This window comes from Hakea prostrata, chromosome 11 (assembly GCF_041222555.1).
Source record: "Hakea prostrata isolate BN-2017 chromosome 11, UWA_Hpros_2, whole genome shotgun sequence".
NCBI lineage: Eukaryota > Viridiplantae > Streptophyta > Magnoliopsida > Proteales > Proteaceae > Hakea > Hakea prostrata.
Genome location: NC_142610.1, coordinates 26,292,536 through 26,313,273, shown reverse-complemented (window position 1 = coordinate 26,313,273; position 20,738 = coordinate 26,292,536). Strand labels below are relative to the sequence as shown.

The window sequence follows — 20,738 nt, the reverse complement described above, 5'->3', positions numbered from 1 at the left end:
ATCATCACTAAGAGGTTTCTTTATATACCTGGGGATGAGGTTAAAGAGTCTTAGAAGGTTATCTAATTAAATCCGAACCATGAATCCAATGCTATCAAGGAATGCCTTTTTCGACGGGACTAGCTCAAAGGAATTTTTGCATTAACCGACACTGAGGGACATTCAAGGGCGTTTGAGCCTTCAACTTCTTTTTCCCGATAGCATTCCACTTCAGTGCAGGACACATGGGAAAGGATATTTTCCTAAACATTAAGGTCGACTAATGCTTATTGGATGACATAAGTAAAGCATATCATCACTAACATGTTTGTTTGTATTACTAGGGTGAAGGTTAAAGAGTCTTAGAAGATTATCTAATTAAACCCGGACCATGACTCCAATGCTATAAGGGAATGTGTTTTTCGGCGGGACTGCCTCAGAGGAATTTTTTCATTAACCGACATCGAGGGACATTCAAGGGGCTTTCTGAGCCAATAATTTCTTCCTTCCGATAGCATTCCACTTCAGTACAGAACACATGGAAAAGTATATTTTCCTAAACAAGAAGACCGGCTAATGCTTAGTGGATGACATAAGTAAAGCATATCATCACTAAGAGGTTTCTTTATATACCTAGGGCAGAGGTTAAAGAGTCTTAGAAGATTATCTAATTAAATCCGAACCATGAATCCAATGCTATCAAGGAATGCCTTTTTCGGCGGGACTGGCTTTAGAGGAGTTTTTGCATTAACCGACATCGAGGGACATTCAGGGGCGTTTGAGCCTTTCACTTCTTGTTTCTGATAGCATTCCACTTCAGTACAACACACATGGGAAAGGATATTTTCCTAAACATGAAGGCCGACTAATGCTTATTGGATGACATAAGTAAAGCATATCATGACTAACATGTTTCTTTGTATTACTAGGGAGAAGGCTAAAGAGTCTTAGAAGATTATCTAATTAAACCCGGACCATGAGTCCAATGCTATCAGGGAATGTGTTTTTCGGCGAGACTGGCTCAGAGGAATTTTTTCGTTAACCGACATCGAGGGACATTCAAGGGGCGTTCTGAGCCAATAATTTCTTCATTCCGATAGCATTCCACTTCAGTACAGGACACATGGAAAAGAATATTTTCCTAAACAAGAAGGCCGGCTAATGCTTAGTGGATGACATAAGTAAAGCATATCATCACTAAGAGGTTTCTTTATATACCTAGGCAGGAGGTTAAAGAGTCTTAGAAGATTATCTAATTAAATTTGGACCATGAATCCAATGCTATCAGGGAATGTCTTTTTCGGCGGGACTGGCTCGAAAGAATTTTTGCGTTAACCGACATCGAGGGACATTCAGGAGCGTTTTGAGGCTTAAATTCTTTTTTCCGATAGCATTCCACTTCAGTACAAGACACATGGCTCAGAGGAATTTTTGCGTTAACCGACATCGAGGGACATTCAAGGGGCATTCTGAGCCATTAACTTCTTCCTTCCGATAGCATGGGACACATGGAAAAGAATATTTTCCTAAACAAGAAGGCCGGCTAATGCTTAGTGGATGACATAAGTAAACCATATCATCACTAAAAGGTTTATTTATATACCTAGGGAGGAGGTTAAAGTGTCTTAGAAGATTATCCGGATACATTTCGACCTTGGAAAAGGTCGAATTTCGAGGTTTCGGTCGAAATTTCGACCGAACGGATACTTTTTCCCGATTCTTGAAAACTCAATTTCGAGCCTCAAATGCACTCAAATTGATTTGGATTTTTGCATCTAGCTATTTCAAACATAATAAACACTATAATAACTACTAGTTTACTAAAAAACTACCGAAAATGTAACATCCAACATTCAAAGTATATAGTACATGATCGAGAAGAGTTGTATTGTTATTACTTACAAGTTACAACTTACAACTTACAACTTGCTTACAAGTCTATTCTATTCAAGCCTCAAGGTCTCCCTCTTCCGTCCGCACCCCATCAAATGACAATATAACTCCCTGATTTTGCCCTCGCCCCTATGTTTTGGACATATCTCGCCCTCTTCGTGGCCTCATCCACTGCTGTTCCCTAACGGTGGGAGTTGTGATCTCCGGCTGGTGGTGGTGGGCCTTTGGTTGGATATGTGGAGATCCGCTCACAAATGCCACCCCCCCCGGCTCTCGCTGGAGGATGGATCCGATAGGTCGCGTGCGACTCCGATATCGATGTGGGAGGGACACCATAGCTCCATAGCCTCCATACCATAGGCTCTGTCGTGGTCCGGCCCGCCCCATCATCCGGGCCCTTGGTCCATAACCATGCCTACCATAGTCGACTCGTCCATACTCTCCCGCGTCCATGAGACTCCGCCTTGCCATCCGGATCCTCTGGGTGGGGAGTCTCTGTTCATCAATGCTCATCGATCTCATGATCCCACCGCTCTCGGCATCGGTGACGGTGGACCCATTGATGCGTTCCTCCGTGCTCCCCTCCTTTTCCCCTTCCCCTTCCTCGAATATGTGGGAAACATTTTTGCCTCGAGATGCGCTCCGTGGTCCGAATCCCTGTCGCGTGGGTGCCGCTCTCTCCCGTGAATCTCTGGTCGTCCTCCCCCCCTCGACTCTCCGTCCCGTGTGGTGGTGGTGGTCTCTCCCCGATCCCGAATCCCGATCACGGGTCCCACACCCTCCTCATCCCCTCCATCATCACCATCACCGTCATCATCATCACCATCATCGTCATCGCCGGAGGCCCGAGTCACCTCATTCTCGTGTCGGACCGAATCAAATCCTCACTCCGGTGGATGCACTAGGGTGTGGCACGAGGACGCGGCTCGCTGTGCCTCCCCTCCCGGGCCGTCCCCACTCCCCCATCTCCTCTCGCCCGACTTTGGGAAGACCTCCATCCTCATCCGAATCCGTCTCCACTATCCCCGATCCCTCTTCGGGTTATCATCATCATCCATCTCAAATATGTCGGCCAACTCGATATTGGTGCTCTCTCTCGTCCATCCTCGTCTAATATGATCCTCTCTCGCCTCTATTATGTGTAGGTGACAAGGTCCTCTGTCGCTTCACACCCAATCGGTTGCGCCTCTTGAGTGATGAGGCTGAGGTGCTCCACTTTCGCTCCCCGTGGCCATGTTTGGGAGAGCACTTTGCTTGCAATCCTACTCGTTGTGTGATCACGTCCAAATTGCAACCACCACTCGCTGCACAAACATGACTCCAGTCATTTTAATCTTAAATAACTAAATTAAAGATGATCTGAATATAATAATTAAATGTATAATGTATAATGAAATATGAATGAACTTGCCTCGGGGCGTTTCCCGTCCCGATACGCCACAAAGACGACCGAAGCTCCCAAAGGGCATCCCTAAAAGCCTTTATCTAATATATGAAGAGAAAAACAATAACTAGTTAGTACTTAGTAGTTACTACTTACTAGTTACTACTTACTAGGGTTAATGACTTAGTATAAAACTACGAATTGTGAATATCAAATGATTCTAATCACTATCTCACCTCCATAAGGATGACCGCTTGTTTAGTCGTATCCGGTTCGAACTTCTCCACTACAGCTTTGGACAAGATCCATCAAATCTTGCCTCATCCCAATATTGTCCTCGGAATGGTACTGGGATTTAAATAGTATGCCGTGTAAGGAAAAGTATGTCATAAAAGGGAATAGTTAATGCTTAAGCCTTAATAGTGTGATAACATAATGAAAATTAAATTAAATACTAGACTTAAGTACTTAACAACTTAACAACTCACCAGCCTTATGCAGTGGATGCCGCAACATAGACTCCCATCTACCGTTGATGATTTGAAGGACTTTCTTGTTGCCGCGTGGGTAGACTCGAGCAACTTGTCGCTTCATCCTATCTACCGCAGCAAATATGTGTGCTAGAGTAGGTTTTCTTTGCTGATCTACCATCCTCAACACATTCACCACAAGCTCAAGCATCTTCACTACTATCCTCACATCGTGCCGAAACTCTCATCAAGGATAGTCAACCGAGCTCTCCTTCCTCCCACCGATGAAGAACCCTCCCAGCTTAAACCACTCCTCCGATGCAAACATACTCCTAAGGCCGCCTTCCTACTCTCAAAGCTCGCAGAGGCTATCCAATTAGTAGCAAATCTGGGTTATGCCTCGGCCTCACTAACTCACCCCCGACACTTGTCCCTCATCATCCTTAATGCATAGGTGTGGTTATATATGAAGGTGCTAACATGTCGAGCTTGGTCCACCGTATTCTTCACAAGCTTGACCTTTCCAATCTCCTTCAACATTAAGTCAATGCAATGAGCAAGCACAAGGAGTCCAAAAGAGCCTATATCTCATTCCATCCATCAAGGCATCAAGCCATCAATACAAAGTTATAAAGTGTACATGTATATGTGTAATGTAAATATATGTATTTACAAATGAAAATTAATACTATATGTTTAGACTTTAGATACCCGGAGTTCTCTTGCATCTTCAACCCAACCTTTCTTGTAGTTGGAGCCATTATCACCACAATTTGAACTACATTTTCCACTCCAACCTCCTTCACCACTTGCTTCAGAATTTGTAAATGTATTTTGCATCCTTCTTCTCACCGGATGCATCTACCGACTGAGGAACACCGTCCTCCCATCACAATTCAACATGAAATTGATGATGGACTGCCTAGTGGGACCACCCAACCATCACCATCGAGTCACTCCATAATGATTCCACATGGGCTTTAATCCCTTAATGTATTCATTTATGTCCTCTTTATGCTTAGGCAAATACACATTGTATATCTCATATGGAGTGGGGCCCCGTACACCACTCCCACTCGCCTATCTCGCTCAATCATATCTCCGTAGTAGGGCCCCCGAGCCGACGTGCCGGAACACTATGGTAATGCGCCCATTTGGAGAAAGCCATCCCCACTTTCTCCTTCACACTCCCCCATAAGTGCTTCAACTTTCTCTCGTTTATGCTCGGCCTCGCAATAGGGCCGGATCATTGCGAAGAATCTCAAGATCCGGATCCGAGGATGTGCCGAGGAAGCTCGACCCCTCGTAGGGGCCCGTGGGATAGGAGCCTCCGCCCTCGACACTCGAGACCTCCTCATAGGGACTTGGGAGCCACCTACACCTCCCATACCTACCGGCTCTCTGAGGGACCCACAACCTGCACCCTCTCGTTGCCTCCCCGATGTCATCAACCTCCGTTGCTCCCTACTCATCATCATCGCCCTCCTCACCGATCGGCCTCCGGATCGGGTCACCGCTCCCGGCTCATCCCTACCATAACCCTCAGGATCCGGAAGGTCATCTAAACGCATCCTCGAACTCATCCCTCCGTGTTCTCTTCTCTTTCCTCTTTTGCTTTCCACCACTAATATACGAGGCCATTGCCTTCTTGACCTCTACAGCACCTTTGGGCACCCCGTTACATCCCCCGTTGCCACCAGCTGATGCACCTTCAATCTAGTGGCCCCACCTCCTCCTATTTGTTTCTGCAGAATTACACTCACTCTTCCTCTTATCACCGTCGGGCCTTCCATGATCCCGCTATGTCCCATCTTTAAAATAGAGTGCCCGATACAAGAAACACATACTAAGTATCTTGAAAAGCTCCACAATATGCTCTAAAAATGACATACATGCTTCTAATAATAACCTCCTATTTTTAAATATTAAAAAATATGTATAACTATATAAGTATTTTTTTAATATATAAATAATTTTAAAATATATAAAATACACACTAACTATCTTAAAAATATCCACAACATGCTCAAAAATTGCATACATGCTTCCACTAATACTCTCCTATTTTTAAATTTAAAACAGAAATTAATTATTTTTTAATATTTAAATATATTTTTTAATTATTTAAATATATATTAAATACAGTAAAATTACATAATTAACAGAAAAAAAATTAATTCAACACCATCACAGCAATATGGTGTCTCAACTCTCACATACATCCATTTGAAGCTTATACATGTACTATACATAAACATTTTTAACAATATACATAATTTAGTAAATAATTTTTAATAACAGAAAAATAAAAATAGTAGGAAGAATCAAAAATAATTTTGACACTACAAATTCATAGATTATCACTCTAAAGTAAACATATATAAATTTGGAAGCAATCTAACATGATTTAAGGCACAAATGAAACAAAAATCAAAAATGAGGAAGTTGGTTACTCACCTTGCAAGATTTGGAATGCACAAATGGAGGAGCAAATCAAGTGTTGAAGGAATGGATACTAGAAATTAGGTGTAGAATGGGATGAAAGCAAGTGAAATGAGCAAAAATGCAATTAGGTCGAAATCACCCGCGATATCGCTCAAACCTGTCGAAACTCCGGTGGTCCGGTCGTGGGTAATTTATAGCCCGCATGTGCGTCGCCCGTATGTCGGCCCCGCGCCTCCTCCGGATACTTTGTGCCTACTACTCAATTTCGTATGGGGGGGGGTGCGGGGGGTCGCCCCGCGCGTTTTTTTCCCTGGGGGGGGGGGGAGGAAGGGGGCCCCCCCCCCTGTTTTTTTTTTTCCCGGGGGGGGGGGGGCGGCCTGGAGGAGGCAATTCCCCGCCTGCCAATGCTATCAGGGAATCTTTTTTTCGGCGAGACTGGCTCTAAAGAATTTTTGCATTAACCGACATCGAGGGACATTCAAGGGGTGTTCTTAGCCTTTAACTTCTTCTTTCAGATAGCATTCCACTTCAACACAGGACACATGGGAAAGGATATTTTCCTAAACATGAAGGACGACTAATGCTTAGTTGATTACATAAATAAAGCATATCATCTCTAACTTGTTTCTTTATATACCTAGGGAAGAGGTTAAACAGTCTTAGAAGATGATTATCTATTTAAACCTGCACCATGTAACCAATGCTATCAGGGAATGTCTTTTCGGCGGGACTGGCTCGAAGAATTTTTGTATTGACCGACATCGAGGGACATTCAAGGTGTGTTTTGAGCCTTTAAATTCTTCTTTCCGATAGCATTCTACTTCAAAACAGGACACATGGGAAAGGATATTTTCCTAAAAATGAAGGCCGACTAATGCTTAGTGAATGACATAAGTAAAGCATATTAATCACTAAGTTGTTTCGTTATATACCTAGGGAGGAGGCTAAAGAGTCCTAGAAGATGATCTAATTAAACCCGGACCATGAATCCAATGCTATCAGGCAATGTCTTTTTCGGCGGGACCGGCTCAGAGGAATTTTTGCATTAACCGACATCGAGGGACATTCAAGGGGAGTTCTGAGCCATTAACTTCTTCCTTCCGATAGCATTCCACTTCAGTACAGGACACATGGAAAAGGATATTTTCCTAAACATGAAGGCCAGCTAATGCTTAGTGGATGACATAGGTAAACCATGTCATCACTAAGACGTTTATTTATATACCTAGGGAGGAGGTTAAACAGTCTTAGAAGATTATTTAATTAAACCCGGACCGTGAACCCAATGCTATCAGGGAATGTTTTTTTCGGCGAGACTGGCTCAAAGTTGTTTTTGCATTAACCGACATCGAGGGACATTCAAGGGCGTTTTGAGCCTTTAACTTCTTTTTTCTGATAGCATTCCACTTCAATACAGGACACATGGGAAAGGATATTTTCCTAAACATGAAGGCCGACTAATGCTTAGTGGATTACATAAGTAAAGCATATCATCACTAACTTGTTTCTTTATATACCTAGGGAGGAGGCTAAAGAGTCCTAGAAGATGATCTAATTAAACCCGGACCATGAATCCAATGCTATCAGGGAATGTCTTTTTCGGCAGGACTCGCTCAAAGGAATTTTTGCATTAACCGATATCGAGGGACAATCATGGGGGGTTCTAAGCCTTTAACTTCTTCTTTCCGATAGCATTCCACTTCAATACAGGACACATGTGGAAGGATATTTTCCTAAACATGAAGGCCGAATAATGCTTAGTGGATGACATAAGTAAAGCATATCATCACTAACTTGTTTCTTTATATACCTAGGGAAGAGGTTAAACAAACTTAGAAGATTATCTAATTAAACCCATTCCGTGTATCCAATGCTATCGGGAATGTCCTTTTCGGCAGGACTGGCTCCGAAGAAATTTTTCATTAACCGACATCGAGGGATATTCAAGTGGTGTTCTGGGCCTTTAACTTCTTCTTTCCGATAGCATTCCACTTCAGTATAGGACACATGGGAAAGGATATTTTCCTAAACATAAAGGCCGACTAATGCTTAGTGGATGACATAAGTAAACCATGTCATCGCTAAGAGGTTTCTTTATATACCTACGGAGGAGGCTAAAGAGTCTTAGAAGATTATTTCAGTAAACCTGGACCATGAATCCAATGCTATCAGGGAATGTCGTTTTCGGCGGGACTGGCTCAGAGAAATTTTTGCATTAACCGACATCGAGGGACATTCAAGGGGCTTTCTGAGCCTTTAACTTCTTCTTTCCGATAGCATTGCACTTCAGTACAGGACACATGGGAAAGGATATTTTCCTACACATAAAGGCCGACTGATGCTTAGTGGATGACATAACTATAGCATATCAGCACTAACTTGTTTCTTTATATACCTAGGGAAGAGGTTAAACAGTCTTAGAAGAATCTAATTAAACCCGTACCATGTATCCTATGCTATCAGGGAATGTCTTTTCGGCGGGACTGCCTCAGAGGAATTTTTGCATTAACCGGCATCAAGGGACATTCAAGGGTTGATCTGAGCCTTTTTCTTCTTTCTTTTAACATTCCACTTTAGTATAGGACACATAACATAGGATATTTTTCTTAATAGGAAAGGGGACACCAATTTGTCTATCACATGTAACATATATGGTACACGTTCAGAAATGATGCATGCATTAGAAGATTAATTATGACAAAACAAGATCACCACTCACGAATCCTATAGACATAAATTTTGTGAGTCATAAGTACGGAGATCCCCATACAATCTCGGTGAATTCTCTAATGAATCCTCAATAATGTTCCCACACTATCGTGGAATATATTTTTCCTAGGACTTGGCTTAGAGTAATTTTTTCTATTAAGAGACATTGAAGGACACTTTGAACCTTCTCATCTTTGGCAATCCATTTTAGGCTAGAATATTTAACTAAGCATATTTTTCTAAAATCTACACTAGGTAAACTATATCTCATCTTTGCAAGGTACATCCTTAGCATTATGATTACTTCTTCAAACCTTGTGATACAGATGCTTGAGCATTGATCTCACATACTATCATATTAAAACCATATGTCATAATCCATGAGAAACTTAACAGTTTGAGCTAGCTGATCACAAAAAGAATGTTATCTTACATTATTTAACCATTCCCACTGTTTTGAAAAACAGTGATCAGATCAGTGAAATAGCCACGATCAATCACAGTTGTGGCCAATTAAACACAGCCAATTGATGGAAAGAAACCCTTGAACACCTGAATTTTTAATCTGATGTCCAATTCCAAATTTTTATGACAGTTCCAGCCAATCCCAGTCAGATGTAGATCAGGATCAACAGACACCAATTCGACACTCTGATTATGTGTTATATTAATATTGAAGATTGATTCCAGTTCACGACGGGTAACACGCCTTGATATGTAGTTAAACCATCTCACCTGCTGGTAAAGGGACTGGACATTCAGAACGGCACTCCAACAATGGTAGTGCAGTCAACTCATTACAACCGACTTTTCCAGCTAAAACCTCACAAACCCACTCCTTATGTTCCTAAGGATTATGGTACGAACCCTAAATTTGAGATTTCACCCAAAAAAACGCTAAATTTGAGATTAAATATTAGATCACGAAAAATTAAACAAATATAGTAATGAAGAACCATAACTAAGCACGAACTAAAAAACTATACGTACCAACTACTGAATATCAACAAAAAGAAAAAGAAAAAAGAATTATCAAGGCGGCGCACGAAGCAGGGGTAGGGGAAAGAACAAACAGAGAGTAAGTGAAATACCTGCCTGATGTAATGAACAGCTTTCAGTGTGAGTCAGAGAAAAAATTACCGGTACCCAAACTTGATCGGTAATCAGTATCTTCTGAGATAAGAGATATTCCAAAACAAATGAAATAGAATGTGTGTTAATATACATAGAAGGCTTTAACGTTCCTGATCCTTGCTGCTCTAAGAACTGTAGATTCACGCGGCATGTAGAGGAGATCAGAAAACTTGCCGGAGATTCCATGAGTGTTTTCAGGATCGTCTTCCTGATAAGACCTTCTCCACCAACCCGTGCTATCGCGCGTGGTATTGCGTTAAGGTTTTTGGCGCGGTACAAGGTTCAGTATTTGGCGCACCGCACCGGCAGCACCTCTTATTTCCCCACCCTGGCCATGGGTGAGAATCTGATCTACCTTCCTTTTCCCCTTATGTCTTGTCTAGCTCTAAAATCTAACTTCTCTAGCGCCTCAAACAAAAGGGGCTGCAGCACTAATGGAAGAGGCACCACCCGCGCAAGGGACACAAGGGCGTTACCGCTTTTCCGGTAGCGGAGTCAAGGGTCAAGCCAGTAAGAGAGGCAGGAGGAGGAAAGGAAGAAGCCCACATAGTTTGTTGTTCACTCTTTTCTCCCGGATCGAAAGCCAATCACAGAGATGGGGGCAACAGAGCAAGAAGGAGCACCGCTTAGCTGGAAGCCTGGTTTACCGAGTCTCGTAACTCAACCTTTGCCTACATTTAGAGGCAGCGGACCTTTATAAGTTTCATTTCTCTCGATTCCCTAGCCAGAAGAAGGGATAGAACTCAAGAATCCCCTACCTGAACAACCCTTGTTTGCTTGACCGATGCCTGTAAAGCGGTAGCTCATCAAGGCACCAAAAGACTTTGCGAACTTGTGATACTGGCTGGGAGCTGTACGGCGGAGTGCATATGAAGGCTAACTGCTTGAACGTACCTCTCCTTACCTCAACAACACTATGAACTTCCGGCTGCCTATGACGCGCCATGGCTTTCAGGATCGTCTTCCTAATCTGGAGACGATACTTAGAGCAGTTCGCTACTGAGCTCTTCCATTTCTGACTTCCCTTTCTATTTGTACCATTTTTGAAACTGTTTTTCTAAATTCAAAATTCAAAATAAGACAATAGCCGTTGGAATTCCGGTCAACTTGAAACTTTGGACCATTTTCAAATAATTTTGTCGTATTTGTGGTTTTCGGGTGTGAGATTATAGGGGAAAATAAATATATAATATTAAAAAAAAAAGTAAGAGGTAAGAGGGTAAGACTTTGAAAAGGATATAAGAATAAACTAAAAAATATTGGAGAGGTGAAAAACAGACCTGTTTGCAGCAAAAACAGTTTTTGTTGTAAGAAGTAGAAAAATCAACTGAAACTATTTTGTTTCATATGATTTTTACAACATAAATTAAAATTTATGAAAATTTTTCCTTTAGTAAAGGAGGTAACAACAATCGAAGCAAAAATTGGTTGTATGTTGGATTTAAGTGGAACAGTTTCTGCTACTATCGCTTACTGGCTCTACTTTTAATCACTCAAGGCTTAAAGTATTAGTATCGAATATCATATCAATTTAGTGATTTTAATAGATCTGTCGTCTTGTATTGAATATGGTATCCTATTAGCCAATCCAATTTAAGACATATTAATATGTATCGTATCGGTTGAATCTAATATGAATATGTATTGACTAGTATCATATTGTATTGTGCTATACTTTAAACCTTGCCCTTAATGCTCCATTTGACAATACCCATCATCAATGCTGCTATTGTGGTCGATGGTGTATTATAAGTGTTTGACAACTTTTTATTCAAATTTTGAAGATGAAAGTGCAATTTCAATGTATCCTTACAACAAAGAAGGGAATAAAGATAATTTTCAAAAAAGAAGGGTATAAATGTATAATGATAATTTTCAGTTACCCTTTACTAAAACAAAAAGATTAGGCAAGTAGCTTTGAGTCTTTGCAATGAAAAAACAATGGGTTTTTCCTTTTCTTTTTTCATGTTGTTATTAATCAAGTCAAATTATTCGCATATAACGTAAATTTTATTCATAAGGATAAAAGTCGAAAATTTTACCGAATCAATGGAAAAAACACGGATTCGAACGAATAAAGCATATTATTTGTATTTGCCGAATACTTCATGAATTATTCGCATAATTAAATAACTATGGGTTTGACACACAAGAATTACAGAAACACTTAATTTATTCACCATATTCATTCAATTAGAAATGGCTCTGATTAATACCAGTCTTCTTACATCATCCTACATCTCCTGATGAGAGGTGCAACCTTTTGAATCATCATTTTATCAGTGAGAAACTTAGGTAGATCAAAATCAAGAGAGAGAGATGTGGCCAAAATTAAGTAAAAAATACGTAAAAACTCAAAAACCCTAATAGTTTCTGTATTTTAGAAGTATGTTTAACAAGTATACAGCAAATTGCATTTAAAAAGGTAGGTTGTCAAGTGTACTTGGAGCTCTGTTGCTGTTGTTTATCATTATAAGTGTCCTACCAAAATAAAAATTGTCACTAGCACTATTTATTTGCAAGGAACCTGTAAAATTTATTTACATACTTCAAGGGCACAATTATACGTGCAGGTATTATATACATGTTTGGTAAGGGCAAAATGGCCTGGAACTTCTGGGACAGTATAGAAGTAAGAATTCTCAGTGTGAGAAACTATGTAAGATATAATAGAAGTTTTAAATTAACTAAGATGTGAGGGCAACACTAGTATTGTCTCAGCCTACTTCTTTGGAAAATCTGGAACAGAATTTTTTGGCTTAACAACAACTGGAGATGCTATGAAACTGTTCTGCTTATCTATATTCAGAATGTTATCACTTTGCCTGCTGTTATGTTCTTTGGATCGATCAGGATTTGTGGACCCCAAGATCTGCACCATCAAACTGCCACCTACAATGAAAATGAATAAACAAATAAACTCAGCTTGTATATTTTCAGAGAAAAGAGAGAATAATAAAGTTTACTTACTACAAGCTGGTATAGAAAGAAAAACCAAGATCAAGACTAAGTCACATATTCCCCATGCCACCACCACAAAAAATGGTGAATAATGCATAATTCCCTATTCATCCATCAAATCGTCAACATGCACACAGGATATTCTTTCTCATTTGGGTTTGGGAAACAGAAATCTGGAAGTCTTTCAATGTAACTCAGAGAAGTGGAGTTTGACTAAAACAATCCAATATGAAGCCACATCCCAACTTTACATCAACAGATTGACAGATTAGTTTTTCCACAATTTCCTTGGATTATACACAACTGATTACTTCTCTTGAATATTCAATAGCATCTGAGTAGCTACTGAATAATCAAAAAGCATGTGATGAAAGTAGAGTTTTGCCCTACATAGCCAAAAACCAACTGCGATGTCAAGGGAAAAGTCATCAGGGAACCAAGCCATCTTGATCAGGTCCTTACATATGGATATCAGGGCTCCCACTTCAAATTTTTTTGTGAATAGAAATCAGAAATGCAAGGGAAATATAATTTTACCAAGTATGAGAGCAGCCCCAATCCATCCAGCGATACCCCACCTTTCACCAAGTAGAAACCATGCAAAACCAGCACCCCAAACCGGTTCTAGACCATATATAATAGCTGTATCTGTTGCTGAAACATCACGCATGGCAGCAATCTGAAATGAAATAAAACCAATTCCAACCTGATGTTTAGCAATCATGGGTGAAGGCTTAAAATAAGCAAGCTCTGGGATTAACTTAACTTCCGAGTTTGAAGTATGTCTATATGATTCAAAATATCCATGAAATGAAATAAAAGGTGATTTAAATGCTCTAAAATAATAACCGTGCATGTTCAATGAAGCTATTATGAGATTTTTCTACAAGTTGACGGTAAGAAAAAACAAAAACCTTAGAAGGTATTTATTTGGGTAACAAAGGACAAATGTGTTAAAAATACATCTCATTCATAGTTGATTGTCCTTTCAGTGTCATAAAAGGATCAAGATTTAGGTGCCAACCGATGTTTTGACCAGCAAGAAGCCAAAATTCAGTCTCCAACCATTGAATCAAAACATGGTTCATTGAAATTGGTTAAATTTGGCTTCGTGCTTGTTGGTTGAAACTATTGAAATTTCTGAAAAATTTTAAAACACATTGAAACCTTGTATTTTTTTGGATCACATGACATATCAACTTGGACTTCAGGGAGCCTGAGATAACTCAGTCCAAATCAGTGGTTCGACCAAGATTTGCTCCAATGCTATCATAAACACCTATACTACTACCTACAATGTCCACTTGGGACCTCATTTTTATTGACCATGAGACTTATAATTTGCATGCACTTTGAGTATTACTTCCATTCTGAGTCTACTCAGCTTCTTAACCCTTTTAAACCACATTCCTTCTTGTCACAAATTCCCAGTCACCCGTATTCAAGACTAATAATCATAGAAAAAGATCCAATAGTGCACTACAGTTTTAATCTGCTCATGAACCTCAGAATCTATGTTTATTTAAAATCTCATGGCAAAGAGGAGAAAAAAGGACAACAATCAAGTTAATGCCGACACTGCTCCTCAGGTCATCTATACTGCTACTTTGGACTACAAAATCCCTATAGGAAAAGGATCCAATAATGCACTGCTGTTTTTATCTGTTCATAAACCTCAGAATGTATATATTTTAAATCTCATGATAAAGAGAAGAAAAGGAACTGACAAGGTCAAGTTCAGGCCAACACTTCTCTCTCTCAGCTTAGCATATGAAGCATATCTAATAATAAAAAGTCTCATCATACATCATATTAAGCATCTCTCATCGAAAGCTTAACAATATAATATCATCTTTCTCAAAGTTCAATGTCCTTCACTTTGTCATACAGTCATATATTGTCACCTATAAGTTCCATTTGGGACCTCTTTTTTCACAGCCATAGGACATTGAATTTGCATGCACCATCGTATTACTACCATTCTATATCTTCTCAGCTTCATAAAACTATAGAGAACCATTCTTTCTCATCACAAATGGCCAGTTATCAATCTTTTAAGACTAAGACTAGAATATACTACTGCTATTTTGGACTTCAAAATCCCTACAGAAAAGTATCTATCACTGCACTAACTGCTGTTTGAATCTGCTCATGAACCTCAAGTATAAAGATTTTAAATCTCATGATGAGGAGGAATAGAAAGAACAAGAATCAATTTCAGGCCAACATTGCTCCTCCATTCATAGGAGTAACTGCTCGGACAGACAGGATTACAGGAAATGCATAAAAAGGGAAGTTGAAGAGCCAAATATAAGAACCACTTGGTAAATGTTTTCCACATGTAACCTAATCTTTTATGAACAGTAAATTGTCTGAAGAATGATGATAAGCAAATATATGCACCGCCAACTGGAGTCAGTGGTTTCATTGAGGTAAAGGCATCAATTAAAGGATTGGAGACGGTAACCCTTCACATGTAACACTGTGGCAGGATTTGGTGGTCAATTTGAGGAGAGATTGCTTTAATTGGATGGAATAAAGGGCTACTGGACCTTGAGAAACTCTAAATGAGAAACTCTTAACAGATATCCTGACATTCTGAATGAGTCTAGATCAAACAACCCAAAAGTAATCTGATGTAGTTGCTTCGCCTATAGAGTAGCAGGGGTAAAGTTCGCCCATGGAACTTGATCCTTTGACTAATTGATACATGGCCCCCAGATCACATCCAACTAGATTTTCAGAAAACCCAACCGGACTAAACAAGCCCCATAAGTGATAATAGAACCCAACGTGAGCATATCAAAATCTTATAACCAAACAATTGACTGATTCTCCATCCTATCCACATTAGGCCCACTAAAATTCAAAACCGCACCATAAACCATAGGGGATTCAATTGAAGCAAAAAGCAATTGAAATTACGAGAATTATGCATTTGTGCATCGATGAGACCCTTCACTATATACTGAAGCTCAGTGTCACCTTAAATGCACTATACACCAAGAAAAATTCCAAGTTATAGAGACATCTTGTTAACTTAGAAGACTATTCGACATATTAAAGAAATTTGAGAATAAACAGAACAACAGTTTGCCATCCCCTTACTATTCATACCCATTATTGACTAGTCCTTCTCTAGTCATTCACTATATATGAGTATCCAAAGTCAATATTCATCCATTCTTTGTACAAACTTTTCCCCACAAGCATTATACCACATCACTTAGCACTTTGATGGGTCAATTTTGACACAGTGCTTTCAAATCCCATCCCATCCCTAGCCATTTGTCCCAATAAAAATGAGATCTAAAATACAAAAGTTACAGAAAGATAATTCTCTTCTGGAAACAGTTGACCCCAATTCAATGTGAGCAGAAAATGGAATGCTACAATAAAATTTCCTCCAAAAATAAGATGATACAAGAAGATACAGGAAAATCTACAAAAGATGACTTTCATCATCAAAACATAATTCAAAAGATGACTGTTTACAATCCAATTATATTTTTCAATACAAAGTCGATCTGGTCCTGTCTTAATTTAATATTGCAGATGCATTTATAACATCTAAACTTACGATATATAGATGAGCTTCAGCTTCTCTGGAATAGAGTTACACTAATCATATCTTTTTGAAGCCAGTTCTTCGACTCAATAAGAATAGCACCCCATATTCTGCTTTTATAATAATAGTGAACCCATTCACTATACATACATGCAACCTACTGTTGTCATCAAGTTGGATAGTAAGATCATAACTGGGTTCATAGCCATTCAGAGGAGGAGGTGACCAGTTAATGAAGTTGTCTCAGACGATGGTCTCAATCAAATGCTAATTTTAAAATATAATAGGGCTCTTTTTCTCATGAAGACCATGCTGGCATATTTTACGGTGGAAGGATGGTTTAGGGAATACTCACGTTGTTTCTTGGTGTAAACATAGAAATGTTTCCACAGCTCAAGGTAGGATCTTGTCAAGTATCAAGGAAGCTTGGAAGGTGAAAAATAAGCATAGGAAGTGAAAGAGAACATTGGAGCTTTGAGAAACAAGAAGGGGCTTTGTGTAGTCATGGTTGTATCAAAAGACTTGAAGAAAAAAAATTGATCAAATGAACAAGCTTTTAGACAGAATAGTTTTTTGTATTAAACATGTAAAATTCTATGTAATTGTCTCACAACCTTTATACCTCCAAAGTCAGTAGAACAAAACACCATGTGCTCAATGAGGGCACCTCATATGAGTGACTTGGAATCAAAGGTGGACACTGGTCTAAGCTGAAACTAGATTCTGCAAAAATTGTAGGCTGAATATCTAGTTGGTTCAATGGACATCCAGTAGGCTGATGGATGTCTGTCCTGGAAAATTGTCATTTTGACATGACTTCAGTTCCTAAGGAAGAGACATCTGGTGAGTCCAAGGGATCCTCAAACAACCCTGGGGCATGTCCAGACTGAGAGGATGTCTTTTGAGTTTTGACATGTCTTTGGTCCCAGTGATGGAACTAAGCATCCCAATGACTTGTTCCCAATAATCATGATTTGAACTCTTTGAGGCTAACGGCAACCTAATGCCTACTTTTGACTAAAGGGACATCTGGACCCCACATCTAACTTTCAATCAGGCAAACCCCCAACTAACCAGTTGCTTCTTGCTAGAGGTGTTTTGCCCTATACATGGAGGACTTGGGACTCCTCCAACAAGCTAAGGGGAAAGCATCTACTTGAACCTATTTGGGATATATTTTTGGGTTTCAAAGTTGAGAGCACAAGAGAGATATTATTGGAACATCTGTCCTATAGTGACACATGCTTTTGTATTTGTTCTTTGTTCAAATTGAAGTGTAAGTAAGTGTGGGAGAGGGGGTTCTCCACCAGCTCAAAGTGATTTTAAGGCGGTTTGCTCGACATTGGATGTCAACTGTAATAGTGGAAACTAAAAGCAGGAAAGACTTTAATGACGTAGGAATGATTGTGGCTGAATCATTCTACTACTGTGTGTCCTCCCTTGTAAACACGGTTTAATGAAAACTCCCCATTTAGAGCAAAATATTTGTGATACCATCGTTATACCTGTCCACAGGCCTACATATATTGAGCCATCAAATACTGAATTTTTCTTTCAATAACCTATATCACATGATTCTTCATCAGAAGGCTACTAAATCTTAAATACTTGATTTACTTCAACAAATAAAAAATTTTAAAATGTTCTAAATGGTCTCCAAAGCTTACTTCTTAGAAATGCCATTCTAAAAATAAAACCATAAATAATGAAAGCTAGATAAAGCATAATTTATTTCCCAAGAAAAGAGGAAATATCTCTTGAATTAGCCAAGGCTGTTCTTAGAGTGGAGTGCAGAATGAGGTGCATACCTCTACCCAAAGACATAACCCCGTGGTAAAAACACCAGTATACAGTGCTGGTATCCATGGAAAAGCAACTATCCAGTTCCACGCCATGCTCCATGTCAAAGATGTTGGATCCATTTCTTGTGGGCCACCAAGCCATCCACTAATGAAATACCAAATTGTTGAAAATAAGGCAATAACGCAGACCTGAATAAAGCCATGCAGTTATGCCAACAATGTAAGAAAGTAAAACACAAAAGTCTTGATCACCTGTACCTCTACCTCAAAATTTTAGTTGACTGAAATAGTTCACTGTCAGAAAACTAACCTCATATCCAAGAAGTGGTAAGAAGTTTTTCTTTTCTGTACTCCTTGAAATATGTTCTGTTCTGAGCATATGGATACCAAAAAAGACTGCACTCAAGAAATTCAAAAGATCTCCAACCTGAAAAATGAAAGGATGAAAAGATGAATGTGAATTGCTATCTTCCAGAAAATAAAACAAAATAAAATAGTTAACTTAGCAGCTGCAATTCATATATTTCATTTTAACGATGCTTTTCTTATTGTTTCTTCATATACCACTCTAGTATGGTTACTGCAAGATAGGCAATGACCAGCCACTGATAATGAATTAAAGAATGCTTACACTTGGAGGAGAGCCACTGGACTCCAGCATTGTGATTCCCACGATAGACATGAGAGCCCCAAACCAGGTACGAACAGGCACTGTTGCTCCAAACAAGCCATCAAGCAATGGTACAATAATAACCTGCTCAAGTAAACGGCCATGTAATTTGAGTGTATAGTTTTATTTGATCTAATGAAATTTTGATCATGACTAATATAAGTATAAGAAGTAAGACCAAAGTAGCTCAAGTGCTTACTGTAAACAAGGAAAGAAACGATGCACGACCAGCTTCAGATGTAAGTAGCCCAAGAGCCTGCATAAGGTAACCCATACTAACCCAGAATCCCAATTCAATTCCTGCAGTTCTAATCTGGGCATCATCTCGTGCCCGCAACACAAATGGTAAAAATGGAATTGCTGACACAGAAAATCGCACTAAAGTAAATAGCGATGGATCCATGACTCCTTCAACCGCTTTCAGAACTGGGATGTTACTGGCTGAAAGATCACAATAGACTAATTAAGGATCCAAACTAAGATATATAACCTCAATTCCACAGAAGGATATGGATCATGACTCTTAATTGTAAAGATTAGATACTACTAGATGTCTAAAGTGGCCACCTAGAATATGGTTGCTTTAGGTTAAAGGACTTCATTTAATGCATTCCATTGGCTCTAGTTCTAGAAGTGTTTTTCAACCATAGGTTAAAGGACTTCGCTTAATGCATTCCATTGACTCTAGTTCAATAAGTTTTTTGGCATACTACGAACATTTGTGTAGAAAGTAATCCTCGAACATTGCATAAACTAGACAGTTTTTATCAATCTTCGAAATAACTAACTTTGAAGCCCAAAATGAAGAAACAAGAGAAATGAATAGAACAGCTGATCAGATTTGGAAAGCCATCTGTAATGATGTTTAGCTTCAAGTTTTCCTTTTTTCCTCACAAAACCTTTGCATATTAAAAATAAAAAGGGGGAGAAACATACCATACACAATGGTGATGGCATTAAGCAGGATAATGCTCTTGAATTTCTTGGATGCAAATAAAATCCTGCGCCAAATGGGCCAACTTGCCAATGATTTCAAACTTTTTCTCGATTGATTATGACTAGACGCCAATAGGATGTCCTTATTCGCCTTCTCTACGGATGCAATTGAGTTAGAACTTTCCAGTTTAACGAGGGAGTGTTCATCGGCCGGAAGTAAAAAGATTAAATCGGATGATTTCCCAGTTTGTTTTGATTTCTGTTTCGTGTGCTTCCGAATACTAGGAGGAGGAAGCTCAGGATCCGAATTTTCCACAGAAGAGTTTTCTGAAGAGAGTTTGGCTATCTGGGTTTCTCTGATTCCTCTGCGAAAAGACAAAGAGAAGATTGAAGAGTTTCTAGAAGAAGAAACAGCGAAAGTAGAGCCTTCCGTTATTCTCCAAGACCGTCTCCATGTCAATGGAGAAGCCATGGCCGAGCTCTTCCCCTGTTTCTCTGCAATAGAGAGTCCTTCCGAAAGGAGAAAGGGTACACTAGAAACTAGAAAAATAAAAATTGAGAAATGGCATTCGGGTTTAAAATGATAAACCCGTGTGAATAAATGAACGTCACGAAAAAGTGGTGGACGAGAACGAGACTGGCTCCCCCACTGAAACCATTATCACACGTGTTGTTTCGGTTGCAAAACCCATCGTGACACGTGTTATATATGATATGCATTGGATGATGCCTGCACCGTCGGCACGTAACAAGAATCGGCCTCCACCAACCAGCCTGAGAAAATATC

At 39.6% G+C, this 20,738-nt stretch overlaps 2 protein-coding genes across 8 annotated transcripts in view; both read right to left on the bottom strand.

Annotated features, from left to right (window-relative positions):
* LOC149001218 (uncharacterized) overlaps nt 1-11,014 on the bottom strand; it is a 106,344-nt gene extending 95,330 nt beyond the window's left edge. For all 7 annotated transcript variants that reach the window (XR_016170799.1, XR_016170798.1, XR_016170800.1 and 4 more), the window contains exon 1: nt 9,972-11,014. The gene's annotated coding sequence lies outside the window, so the exon portion shown is untranslated. The remainder of the gene's footprint in view (nt 1-9,971) is intronic.
* A 1,446-nt stretch (nt 11,015-12,460) lies between these two features.
* LOC149001217 (uncharacterized) lies at nt 12,461-20,500 on the bottom strand. The gene is made up of 7 exons (XM_089139339.1): nt 19,952-20,500; nt 19,215-19,456; nt 18,977-19,099; nt 18,656-18,772; nt 18,352-18,534; nt 13,513-13,654; nt 12,461-12,906 (listed from the first exon to the last, which is right to left on the bottom strand). Exons 1-7 carry the CDS (start codon nt 20,421-20,423, stop codon nt 12,737-12,739), a joined length of 1,449 nt encoding a protein of 482 aa, XP_088995465.1. The 5' UTR covers nt 20,424-20,500; the 3' UTR covers nt 12,461-12,736.
* Nucleotides 20,501-20,738: the final 238 nt, after the last annotated feature.

Bases quoted from the DNA above. Each gene is read 5' to 3' on its own strand.
- LOC149001217 (XM_089139339.1), bottom strand. From the start codon at position 20,423: ATGGCTTCTCCATTGACATGGAGACGGTCTTGGAGAATAACGGAAGGC. The intron at 19,457-19,951 runs GTATGTTTCTCC...GTGATCTTTCAG, and splicing joins TGCCATCACCATTGTGTATG to CCAGTAACATCCCAGTTCTG. The intron at 18,773-18,976 runs GTAAGCATTCTT...TTCATTTTTCAG, and splicing joins CCAGTGGCTCTCCTCCAAGT to GTTGGAGATCTTTTGAATTT.